The following is a 12253-nucleotide window of genomic DNA, read 5'->3' as shown; positions in this document are numbered from 1 at the left end:
TCTTCACCACATAAAGAAAACAAGGTAAATTCAGTTATTTCTCTGAAAACTTCGAAAAACTGGAAGAAACATAACAAAATACACAAAAACTACTATACCAGAGTTGTGACCTCATGACTTAGAAGGACAAATAAGGTACAAGTCTAGAAACTCTTGCATTGCATTTAGTACAAATCTCAACCTAGGATTCTCCTCACAGTTCCTTGTACACCAAAAAGAACCACTGTGTTCCCCTCACAACTCATGGCTCAGGAGCAATAAGACTTCTTAGTCCCCTCCCATTAGATGTGTCTGACTACTTATTTCCAACTCATGTATTAATTTATGTTCCTTTAAAAAAGTGGTGGGTGATCAGCAAATAAAACTAATGGTTAGCCTTATCGTAGTTGCTGTATATGGGGTCAGGTGCACCGAAGAAGGGAAAAAAACTGCTCTGTCTTTGATAATGGGTAAGCACGGTCGGCTGAAAAGAACTGTCCATATTCCTCTGCTTGCACCACAGCTTCTGCACTGGCAGACACAGCAGGAAACCTGTGAACATACAGGGACCAGGAATCTGCTGGTAAGAGCGTGGAGAGATCACAGCTAAGCCTCAAAGGCGTGGAAGAAAAACATCACCTAGAGACCTGAAAGGGACTGCACTGAGTTTCTTTTAACATTTTCAGTATGTCAAAGGTTGATGAACTTAGAGATCTTCAAGCCTGAAGGAAAGTGCTTGGCTTTCCAGGATGCCTTTGGCAGAAGGAAATTTGCTAGAATTCTCTTTTCTTTCTATTCCTGTCATGCTAAGAGTTTAAACTAATTATTTTATAGCAAATTTTTTGCTTTCTGGGTTCAAAGCCCTTTCTGTGTACATGGAGTGTTTATTTTAAGGAAAACTCAAGACAAGATTTGCTTCATAGGCTTGGATATCTGGCACTGCTCAATGTTGCTCATAACCATTAAAACATGAGCCAAAACCAGAACCAATGAGAAGTCTGTTCAAAGTTGTCTGCAGTGCTAAGTTATTGTAAAGCTCTGGCCCACCACATTATTTTTTTGACAGTATTATTTACTTGGGGAATTTTATTTTGTAGAATATGTTGAGGCCTTTCAAATAGAAATTAAGCTACTCTTTTCTAATATTTGCATCTCAATAGCCTTTTGAATATCTGGGAATTCCAAAACACTAAGCTTTGCTCATTAGGACTTTTTTCTCCTGTCAATTGGTTGCATTGAATAGACAGCTATAAAAGAGAGTTTCGAAGAATATCCTTGAAATCAGTGATCTGAAGTTCTGACAGTGACTTCGCTAATCACTCAGAATCACACTTCTACCTTGTCTGTTGTTGTTTTGTTTTTTACCTATGATCTTATGCTGTATCTACTGCTGTGTCTTTCATGCATTTACAAATAACATACACCCGCATGAGAAAATGGCATACCATTATAGCAATATAGCAACAGCAGGTTCTTGCAAAAAAAGAGTGACAGAACAACACTACAGGCATTTTTGTGAACATCTAAACTCTCTGTTACAGACATCTAGTTAAAAGTCCAAGAGTACCTTTCCGAAGAGTTATACATTCAGATAAAAGAGAGCACATAAAATAATATTAACCAACCTTTACAGCACACCTGTCCCCAAAAAGATTAATATTCTATCATATTCAAGCTAAATTTCTAGGCTTTAGGGAAAATGTAAAAGCACTTGATATTTATAACTAAAGCTTGTATCCTCTAGAAATAGAATTTAATCTCTGGTTCTGGGAGAAGATTGTAGTAACACTGGATCCTGCTATAATTGCACATACATGCTCAGTGTGCAAGTGAGCGGTGATATTCCAGGCCACACACACAACCTTGTTTTTCTTATCAAATTGCTCGTAAGAAGATGGAGATGAACTGAGTAGCTTTCTACTTGCTGAAGCACATCTATTATTTGTCATACTTGCTTTATAAGGCAATAACTTGGGATTATTTCTTCACCCAGTGTGTAGTCAAAGTTATCACAGGTATTTCCTGCAGGTTCTGTTACCTCATTTCTGAAGACGGCCATTCAGAAATAGTTCTCTCTTACAGCTGAATTATGTCTCTAGAGTCTTTGTAGTTCTCATACAGTGCCCTTAATACCACCTGATTGGCACGGACACGGATGCATCAAGCTGCAAGTAGACAAAGCTTTGGCAAAATAGTGCTGTGATTACAATCTAGCATCTAGCTATTCTAATCTGGAATAGGTGCTTTGGCTAGACAAACCAAACTTTAGAGGTAATTAGGAGCTCCTTACTTCTCACCAGAAAAGAAGAGAATAAAACATAATTAAAGGAAAGCAAGCCAAGAATTGTCTATGTATTTTCCAATAGAAATATGTGTCCAGTATAAAACATCCCAAAAGTTTGCTTTTCTTAGGCTCAGCGAACATGGCAGGTACAAGTGACTTTCTGTCTTATGCAGAAGGTAGTACAGAGAATTACTGGCTTCTTTTCATGCAGCAATGACCTGTGGCACTGTATGACTAAAAGATTGTTCAGGTGAGAAGACTCAGATCTTGCTGCAAAGCACAGAGATGACATCCTGACTGCAAACACATCCTAAGAAAGGGTAAAAGAATTCTTTGTTTTATTTTTTTTTAACACTGAAGATTACAAATGCCCTTTAAGTCTTGGTCAGTCATAAACCCCCTTCTGAGGAATGAAAACTTCTTAGAGTAAGCCTGACCTTGTTTAAATACAAAACTAAAAAACCGTGACCTTTTCACAAGTCTCCTGCAATTAGTATTTCAGGAAATGACTCTGCATAAGACCTTATAACAACCATTAAAATAACAGCATATTTTTATGAAAGAGACACTGACAAAGTCTAAACCCCACAGATTTGCAAAATTGTATAAAAAAATTAAGTTCCCTGCATGAACCTGTCTAATCCTGTTCATTCTCATAAACAACCTTAATTTGGATCAGCTTTTCAGCCATTCTCTTTGTTGTTTAAATAGGCAAGTAATGACGACGTTCAGGATTTTACAGTGGTTTTTAAGAGACTGACTAAACCCTAGCTACTATTTGCGATTCCACACACATCACAATTCAGTCCTTATGCCAGTCAATCTACAATCAACACAAGCTAATTTCTCCAAACTTCATCGCTTGGCTGCCTTCTTGTGTGCAGGTGCTGGAAATGAAAATAAGAAACAATCCCAGCTCTCAAAGCACAGACATTTCAGAAGGCAGGATTTACACTGCCCTTTGTTTATGAAGAGGTCTGAGGCTAGCACATACAGCAAAGACAGAAGAAAAAAACCCTATCAGAAATTGTTAGAAAGATCAAATATTAGAATCATTGAATGACGCCACTGGATACAATCTCCTAAAAAACCAAGCATGTAATCTTTGGGCATAGTTATAAAGTGCAGTTATGAAAAAAAGCCCTTATAAATATTGTGAGATTTTGATAGAGCACATCTGGTGAAGTGACAATTGAGATTATTTGTACCAAGTCTGGAATGTGAGATTCAAGTTTTATGGATTTTATTTTTATTTTTCATGTATAACAAATAAAGATTCTTTGCTTCTACTTTAAGACTCCAGTGACGCTTACACCTTCAAAAAACCTATTTAGCGACAACTGCATAAATAGGTGCCTCTAGTAGTTGTGCTTTGCTGGCATCTGATTATAACACCCTAAAAACACAAGGCCTAATAACGTTTAATATATCAGGTAATTAAGCACTACATCAAAATGCTGTGTAAATAATGGGGCATCTGTCAGCTGAGGTTTTCAAATCACAATTACATGCACATTTGAAACTGTTCACTTCAGCCAAACATGAAAGTCTAGGCTCAATATCAGCATAATTATAAAACACTTTGCCCACGTTATATACAAGGCCAGGTTTGCCTTGGTAGCAGTGGACAGAAGTTAAAAATGTGTAAGAAAGAAAACCCCTATTTCCTCTTGGTCTTGTAAACAAAATACTAAACATAAGCTGTTTCCATTAAAGGTGAGAAAAGAGTCTTTAACAGAGATAGGACCTTTCCTCTACTTGTGCTGATGTAACTTCTTAGATTAAGAGAAAACCAACTGAGGACAGCAACAGATGTTCTTCATCACTTTAAACCACATCTACAAGAATCACTGGAGTTGAGATGCCTCTAACATCACACCGTAATTTGTTGCTCTTCACTGTTCACTATATTCCAGAGCATCTATTCCTGTAAGCACAGATGACAGCCAAAGCATGTGTGTGTATTAACCCATAATAGTTCAAAATGGGATGGGAGATACATGTTTCACATATATACACAACATTGTAATTAAAATGAAAGGCAAGTAAGGACTCTATCTACCTCTAATTTGAGCTATGTAGTGTTTAATGACCTCTTGCTTCCTAGACAGAAACCAAACAACCAAGTTTAGACACTCTCTAAATTTACAAATAAGCTCCTACTTGTACCCAGTTCTCTGAACGCTACAGTGAAGCAATTAAGACTACAATAATATACATACACACACACCATATATATATTTATATACATATAAAACAATCAGGAAAAGTATAGGGAGAAAACTAGAAAGGTTTACGGAGATTACAGTAAAAGTGCAGAAAGAAGGCAGTTGGTGTGATGGAAGGGTATTGGGATTTACAAATAAATTACAGAAGGTAAGAACACCTACGGAATATGAAGAGGGAAAGAAATTCATGTAATAGAGAAGAAAACCAAATGAAATAGGTTTGGGAAAGAAAAACTATAAGAGCAAAAGACTAAAGAAAGGGGAAAAAGAAAAAGAGAAAACAAGAGATAAAGTGTTCCTAAACATGAGCAAGAACGCAGAGGAGAGTGCTATTTATGGAAATACAAAAAAAGGAGGGGCGAGGGGGAAGAGGAGAAAGAGGGAAGGACAGGGGCTCAGAAACTGATGCGTGATTTTGAAGATAGAGTTTGTTTTGTTCTGCATGCACAGGGGCACTGTGTGTATGCATGGCTCTGGCTTTCTCCTGTCTCCATATTCGGGATTTTACACAAAGTTTGCCAATCCCCTTTCCCAGTTATCTCTCACTGTAAAACTAGCCACAAATATGACTAGCGTGGTGGTAAGGAAATACATAGTAAGAACGCGCTGTTTTTCAGACCAGACCTGCACCTTACAACTAGCACACTCACATGAAGCTAAACAAATAAATGTTTTAACAAATGAATGGCCCTCACTATTACTTCCTTAGATATTTTCTTCCTCGTTGCAAAAACGTATGGAAACCTCTTCCAACCAGTATGAGGGCAGCACATCCTATAAGTCAGAAAGTTTACTGAAGAAAGTCTCTATGCAAAAACAAAACCCAAAAATCAGTGACAGAGGCTCTATATGAGCTTCCCTTTTTTCCCCTACAGCTGTATAAAAATAATACTGTTGCAAAACTTTTATATAAAAATCCACTGAGTTCTCACTCTTGTGTTACTGGACAGGCATTCCAAGACAGGGAAACAGGAGGACAAGGAATAACACCCCCCACAACCTGTGAGATCAAAAGAGTGAACCAAACAACTACCAAAAAATCCATTACTTTGATCAGAAATAGAGACATGGACACGTGTTGCTGCCCTGACCTAAGACAGAAGAACTGTTAGCCTACACATCTCAAAACATTGCAGGAAAACACCCATTTTTTAGAGCTTGTGTTTTGAGAGGCTGCATTTGTTGGTTTTGAAACAGTTGAGGTGTTTCAAAGGGTCTAGAATTTCACACCTTCTCCTTTGTCTAGCACCGTCTGCAGGTTTTAGAAGCGTTTGTGCTTTCGGTCTCTCATGAAGCGTACAGCTAACCTGCAGCAGAACCTCCTCCCTACATGTCAACCACATTCCTTCATTAAGGAGACACATATTGGATAGTTATTGAAATCAAGTGTATGCATATTTACAATGCATATATCATGTATCACATCAACACAGAATGATGAAGAAATTTCATGCAAGGGTAGAGCAAAAAAATTATATATGACTAATATTACAGTTTATTTTTAGTGTTAGGAGAAAAAAACCCATTAGTCCATGAAAACATTAATTTTGGAACTAAAATGCAAACCCAAACCATTTTATCCTTTATTAATTTAATGAAAATTAAATTTTATTTCAGTTGTGTTGCGAATATTAAAAACAAAAAGCCCAGGTAATTTTAATACTGCCTCTAAATTAGAATCTTCAGAATTCCCTGGAAATCATATTACTTCTGGTTAATTATATTTTCAAAATTATAGACAGATTTAGTCAAAACCATACAGGCTATTTTTCTTGAACAGGCAGTATTAAAACTGAAAACAGCAAAGAGAAGCAAGCTGATTTTTAAACATGCAAGGACACACACCATGGCTGAATGATATGCCTTAAAGGAAAACAAAGGGATACCTACTTTCTGCTGCTAGAAGTCCTAGTAGGAAGGCAGCATTTGGACAAACAACAAACAGTATGTAGATTTCAGAACAAGCGATTTATAAAGCTGCAACCTAGCACAGCAGTTTAGCCACAATATAGTACAAACAAACTGACAAGACCCCCCCTGCTCCAGTTTTTCTAATACGGTTTCTATGTGTGAAGCAAATGGGACTTGCAGACTGGGATGGGAGGAAAAGAAACACTTTGCACTGGGAAGGTCGCACGTGTACACAGTGTTAGGTATCTATAATACCAGACTTTTTCCACCATTGGTTAAACTATTTTTAAAATCTCATGGATAAAAAATGATTTAAAGTAGGACTATTGTAAGAGGTGAACTGACAAACTATTTCAACATACTGCAAATGAAACATAATGTCATATTAATTAATATATTTACTAACCAGAATTTAGCAATATTGTACTGAAATATTTTTGTTTACAAAAGTTGCAGTGAGAACCATAATGAGAATCATTTAGAAATACAACCACTTTACTATTGACTTTAATTATCAGTGACTCTACATACTCAGAAGCTTTTGTATTTAAATATACCAGAAGGAAGATTAAACAGCTGAAAAATCAGAAAGTTAATAATGGTGTACTGGAAACACTCAAACTCATTACATCAAAACTGATAGTTATACCTGTAATACTAGACAAGGAATTAATAACAGTAAATTATAGGGTTAATGTAATTTTTTTCCCAAGCACTCATACTTAAGTGTTACACAAGACCCTTTGCAAATATTTATAAAAATCAGTGGTAATTTTTGCAAAACAACATTTCTTTTTCTTCTTCACATCAATGAGACTGATCCTTTTTAAAATATGGGCTTATATTGCCCATATTTCATGGAATCTAAATCCCATGAAACCACTAACCACCCACTAATTTGTGAGTTAAGTTAGATCAATCTATGTTGGAAACTGTGTTAGAACTTTGCCGTACATCTGCTGTTGGATCTCACTCTGGAAGCATTTTTCCATTATTATTACTATCAAATTTGAAAATTAAGATCTCATACTGTTACAAACTTCTCATTTGATATGCCAATATAGAGTCTAACAAGATAAAAAAGAATGAAAATTTCAATTTACATACAGCAATCCTGAGACAAAATGTCCAAATGCATTTATGAAAGTGCCATATGAAATTTGTGTCTTGCAGTTTGAGAACACAAGCTAGAAACACTGACGTAGTCTTGAAGTGCCTCCTTTCTGCACAATGCAAAAGCACTGCTTCTACATCCATCACCTTAACAACCTTACCACAGAGCTCAAAAAGCACATGCACGTTCAGGAAGCACTGCAACAGAGCTACCTGTTAGCCCAGGCTAAATAAGTACATTTGGTCAGTCAGTCTGTTATAAAACATGCTGTTGTACTTTCTCTGTGGTTAAACTGAAACACAACATTAGAAAATGTCTTACAGGAATCTAGAACTGTTTGCAGCAAAAAGCTACTCTGAAACTATTAGTCACGTTTCAGAATATGAGCACTACAAACCAAGCAATTCGAACAGTTACGCAGTTTTCCAGACTATGGACTATCCACTAGCTTAAGTCCAACACTGACTCAGTAGTTCTGAAAAAGTGGCTACTAAAAGGTTTTTGGAAATATAAAGTTATACAAAACCCTGTTCGAGTTATGGACTTTTCCAAGTCTTGGCATAAAAACCTAAACATCCTGAATCTACTTTAAACTCCAGAGTAAACTAAATGCTCTTCCCAAATTCAGCTTCCAAGTCAAAATGACAGACAATTCCACCGCCTTTTCTTAGGCTGCTGCTGAACAGACGAGCTGAAGAAGCAAAAGGAGGAAAAATGAAAAGCTTCACACTGGTTAACTTCCTTCTTCAGCCTGCAGCATTGTTACCAAAACACTTGCAAATTATACCTCCATGCTCTCCATCACAGGACAAATGGTCAGCAGCAGAGGAAATCCTGTCTTGATCTAATGTGCAATCAGACCACAGGAGTGCCAGGGAGGGCGGGGGAGAGGGGAGAGAGCTGGATGGGGAAGGGCAGCAGAGCGCAAACTTGACTGTGAATTTCTCTAGCACCTCATTGATTTCGTGGTCTCTACTGGGCCAATTTTTCTCATGTGCCAGATTTAGCCTTTAGGGTTGCTGACTGCTAACTTCTGATCTATATTTGTTTCAGCATATTAAAAATATCCAAATAATTCACTGCCTCAGGAAACGGACATCTTACAATGTCTTGAAGACAGGCAACCTGGAAGTCAAATGTTTTACATTCTAGCCAAGACCATTTGCAAGACACTTGTCATTTGAGCTGTTTAGTGGCTTTACTGAAGAAGCTACTGAACACAGCCTATCAGCAGTGAAGCAATATTTTAGTTTAATAAATATTTACCTGTTTTGTCAAAACATTTTAAAAGGCTTTATCATGTGCTCTCAAAATTTAGCAAGGCTGACTTCTGCCATGTTACCAACAGAATGACAGCAGGATTAAGTTAAGTCCTTCAGAGGACAGTTGCTGATGAAAAAGGAAACGGATCACCCACAACAAGCTGTGGGAACCAAGAATTATAAACACACTCTGTATGAATGAAAGGATGATGGGTACATAAAAATACCTGGGTGACTTTAAATTAAGTTCACCTGTGTTTGTTCCCTTTTAATTTACTTATGCAATTTGCTGACCCTCATTGGAAAGCTCTTTAGCAAGAATATCCTTTGTGATTCTGCATCTAAGAAGGTCATCTGACTTGCTGCCTATAGTGCCTTCATATTCCTGGCTATTATTCTGGTAGCTTAGGAAGATGCTCGAAGGGTCCTGCAATCGCAGGTTCACTGAACCCTGAAGAAAAACACCTCTAATCGGGAAAAACAGACAGAATTGAATTTTTCTGATTCTGTCTTTAGAAAGACCTGGAGGAGGACAGGATGTACAATTTGCATAACCTAGTAAGAATTTATGTTTCTGCATCTTTATCTCAGTAGGAGTTCCACATTTGCACATTCCTGACAAATCATTTAATTTTAATGGTAAACTTCATGAAATTTTCTGGGAGGATTAAACAGGCAGCAACATTTAAAATATTAAATGCTCATTAGAGCTTATGATCTAGAACAACAATATAAGATGTTAGGAAGGAAACTTAAATAACTTTAAGACAGCCAAGTTTATACTGCAATTCAACGGTTTTATGTCTGATTTCTATTTCAGCTTAGAATCATCACAAGAGCCTACCTTTACAAGCTAGAAATATTTGAAAACTTTATTAGTGTACTTCTGAAGAGAAAAGATAATAGATTTCTGTATCTTGCAATTTCAGAAGCTGAAAGTTCCAGTATCTTTTCTTGCAAGCCTCAGTGTTTATTCTGAGATATTAAATATTTTATCACCTTATGTAATCAATCACGGAAACATCATGAAAACTACCCAGTTGGTATGGTTTCCTGATCACTAATGTCCCATTAGTGAGATCAACAATGTTATTTTAGAGAGTAACTGTGCTTTTCCGAGAAATACAAGCTACTGTTTCAGCCATTTCAGAGATGAAAACAAGATAACAATGGATTCAGCACAGATGTTCTGTAGAATTTACATGTGTATTGGGTTATTGTGTCCTATGAGCAGAAAAAATAGAACTGCTACCTTTGCTTTATACTGATATCTGCAATTACATCGTCCTGTGAGGAAGACACATGCCCTGTTGACGTGAGACTGAAACTGGAAAGAGGAACTGCAGTTTTTAGATTAGGAAAGTTGCCACTGTCAATCATGTTGGTGGCCTATCTGTTTTATCGAGACGGGGGAAGTAGCTGGAAACAAAAATTAAAGCACTGCAAGTAATTCTGGGTGAAGTAAACCCAACTTATTCCTTCTTTAAAAGAATATATGGATCCTTACTTACAAGTACATTAAGTATTCAAAAGCTGGCTGCCTGAAGTTAAGCCATGAGGCTGAGATTATGCATTTGCAAAATATGATTTCAGATTCCCATTCACTTCTACAGAAATTATGAGCAGTGTTCATCTCTAAGGACGAAGCAATCTTTTAATTTAAATACTCAAAGTTCAATTCAAAACAGTAAAATTTAAGAATTTCAACCAAAATCCCCGCCCCCAATTCCCATATTAATGACACTGAAATAATTTACAAAAATTACTTGCTTATATTGAAAGAGCAGAAAAGGAACACTTAATATAAGCAGTCACTAAGTAATTTTCTCAACTATTAAAATATTGGGAAAGAAAATTATCACACAGCAGTTCTGCACATGTCATTTAGTTCCTGAAATGTGTTCTAGTAATGCCAGTGCTTAGCTAAAATATTCTGCCAGTAGTATTTAGTTGTTTAGAAGAACAAAAAAGAGCCCTATTTGCCTTAGATTTTTCTTATAAATTCATGTAACTTGATCCTAAATCCTAATTTTATGTCAGCTAGACTAACCCAGACTTTGGCATTGCAAGTGTTACGAGTAATGTTATATCAAAATTAAGATACATAACTATGACAGGGCTGTGTTAGTAGAGGGGTTGCCAGGTTAGTTAAATTCCCGAATATGGGCCGAGGACAAAAGGACTGCTTGCAGTAAGATCACTGTCCTGCCCAAGGCCTAGCTACATGCTCACAGCACAGCAAAGGTATTATCTTCCCCTTTGAACTATGTTGGGAGGTCCCTGAAGTACATGTATTGTCTCTCTCCCAAGACTTGGGGGTCTGGGTTATAGTATCAGAAATACTGTTCATCCTGGTTTAAAGAGGAGATATCTTAATCGTGCTGTTCTCTAAAACAGGAGGTCAAGAAACTCTTGTACATTTTGGATTATTTTTCTAAATAACTATCAGTAAGGTATGAGAACTTTGCTCCTGCCTACGAATTCAAGACAAAATTTCAATGATATTTTACACCCAAGTAATACAAAGAGAAATGCGAGGTTATAGCACTATTTTTAATTCAATGTACATACCTCAAATTAAAAACAAAACAAAACAAAACAAACCAGATGAAATTTCTGTAGAAACTTACAACAGAGATTATATCTTCCTTTTCTCCAGTCACTAACACCACTATGACTCAAAATGATTTATGCTTCCACATTTAAAAGTTTACTTAATATGCAATGTTATGAAATCATGAGAAATGAATAAATCCTTGGTACTCTACTCAGTGTAGAATTAGGACAGGTTGATTGCACTAAGTATACTTTCTGTTAAAATACCTGAGGAGGTGGGGTCTTCAGAGAAGTCTGGCAGCTCTTCAGGGGGGTCACCATAGAAGGAGTTGAATTTGTGGCTTGACACAGCTGCTAGTACTGCCCCCTGAATAAAAATAACCACAAAGTCTAAATTAAACAAAGAAGGACAATGAAACATTTCCAGACACCTTGGGTCACTCAGTCTCCCAAAGTCTCTCATGTGTTGATCTTCTCAATTAAGAGTAAATAAATTCTAGAGTCTTCAGCTCTGCTTCACTGTTATCAGTGACCACATCTAACAGAAGAGCCGGTCACACACTAATAAACAGTAAATAAAATATTTGTGAGGGGATTCATGAGAACAAGTCTTTATGGGAAAGCATTTAAAAATAATAAGTGTGAGGCATAAATTCCCACAGTACAATGTAAATAAAGTAACTAATTTATTTCTCTTTCCCTCTTACCTAGACTGGGTGGCTTTATCAAGTATAAAAATTCACTCTTTAAAGCAATGCAATATGTTGTTACTTGAGAAGCTCTCAGAATCTGACACTGACAGCACTAGGATATTCAACATCCATAATATAGCTATATGAAAATGTAATAACCTTGGACTCTCAGAATGAGCGTTACATGGGAAGTTACAAAGCCAGAAAAATGGTTACCTGCTCTAACA

At 36.7% G+C, this 12253-nt stretch overlaps 1 protein-coding gene across 11 annotated transcripts in view; it reads right to left on the bottom strand.

Moving 5' to 3' along the window:
* The window catches only part of CASK (calcium/calmodulin dependent serine protein kinase), a 210326-nt gene that overhangs the window by 65126 nt on the left and 132947 nt on the right, over nucleotides 1-12253 (bottom strand). For 7 of the 11 annotated variants that reach the window (XM_065069882.1, XM_065069924.1, XM_065069896.1 and 4 more), the window contains 2 exons: nucleotides 11602-11701; nucleotides 6382-6399 (listed from right to left, as the gene is read on the bottom strand). In XM_065069882.1, the coding sequence (XP_064925954.1) occupies nucleotides 6382-6399; nucleotides 11602-11701 (118 nt within the window). The remainder of the gene's footprint in view (nucleotides 1-6381; nucleotides 6400-11601; nucleotides 11702-12253) is intronic. The other 4 variants (XM_065069951.1, XM_065069906.1, XM_065069888.1 and 1 more) reach the window with 1 other exon arrangement.

The sequence above is a fragment of the Columba livia genome, chromosome 1 (assembly GCF_036013475.1).
Source record: "Columba livia isolate bColLiv1 breed racing homer chromosome 1, bColLiv1.pat.W.v2, whole genome shotgun sequence".
In the NCBI taxonomy this organism is placed as follows: Eukaryota; Metazoa; Chordata; class Aves; order Columbiformes; family Columbidae; genus Columba; species Columba livia.
The sequence above is the reverse complement of the archived record's forward strand: the minus strand, read 5'-3'. Positions and strand labels throughout refer to the sequence as shown.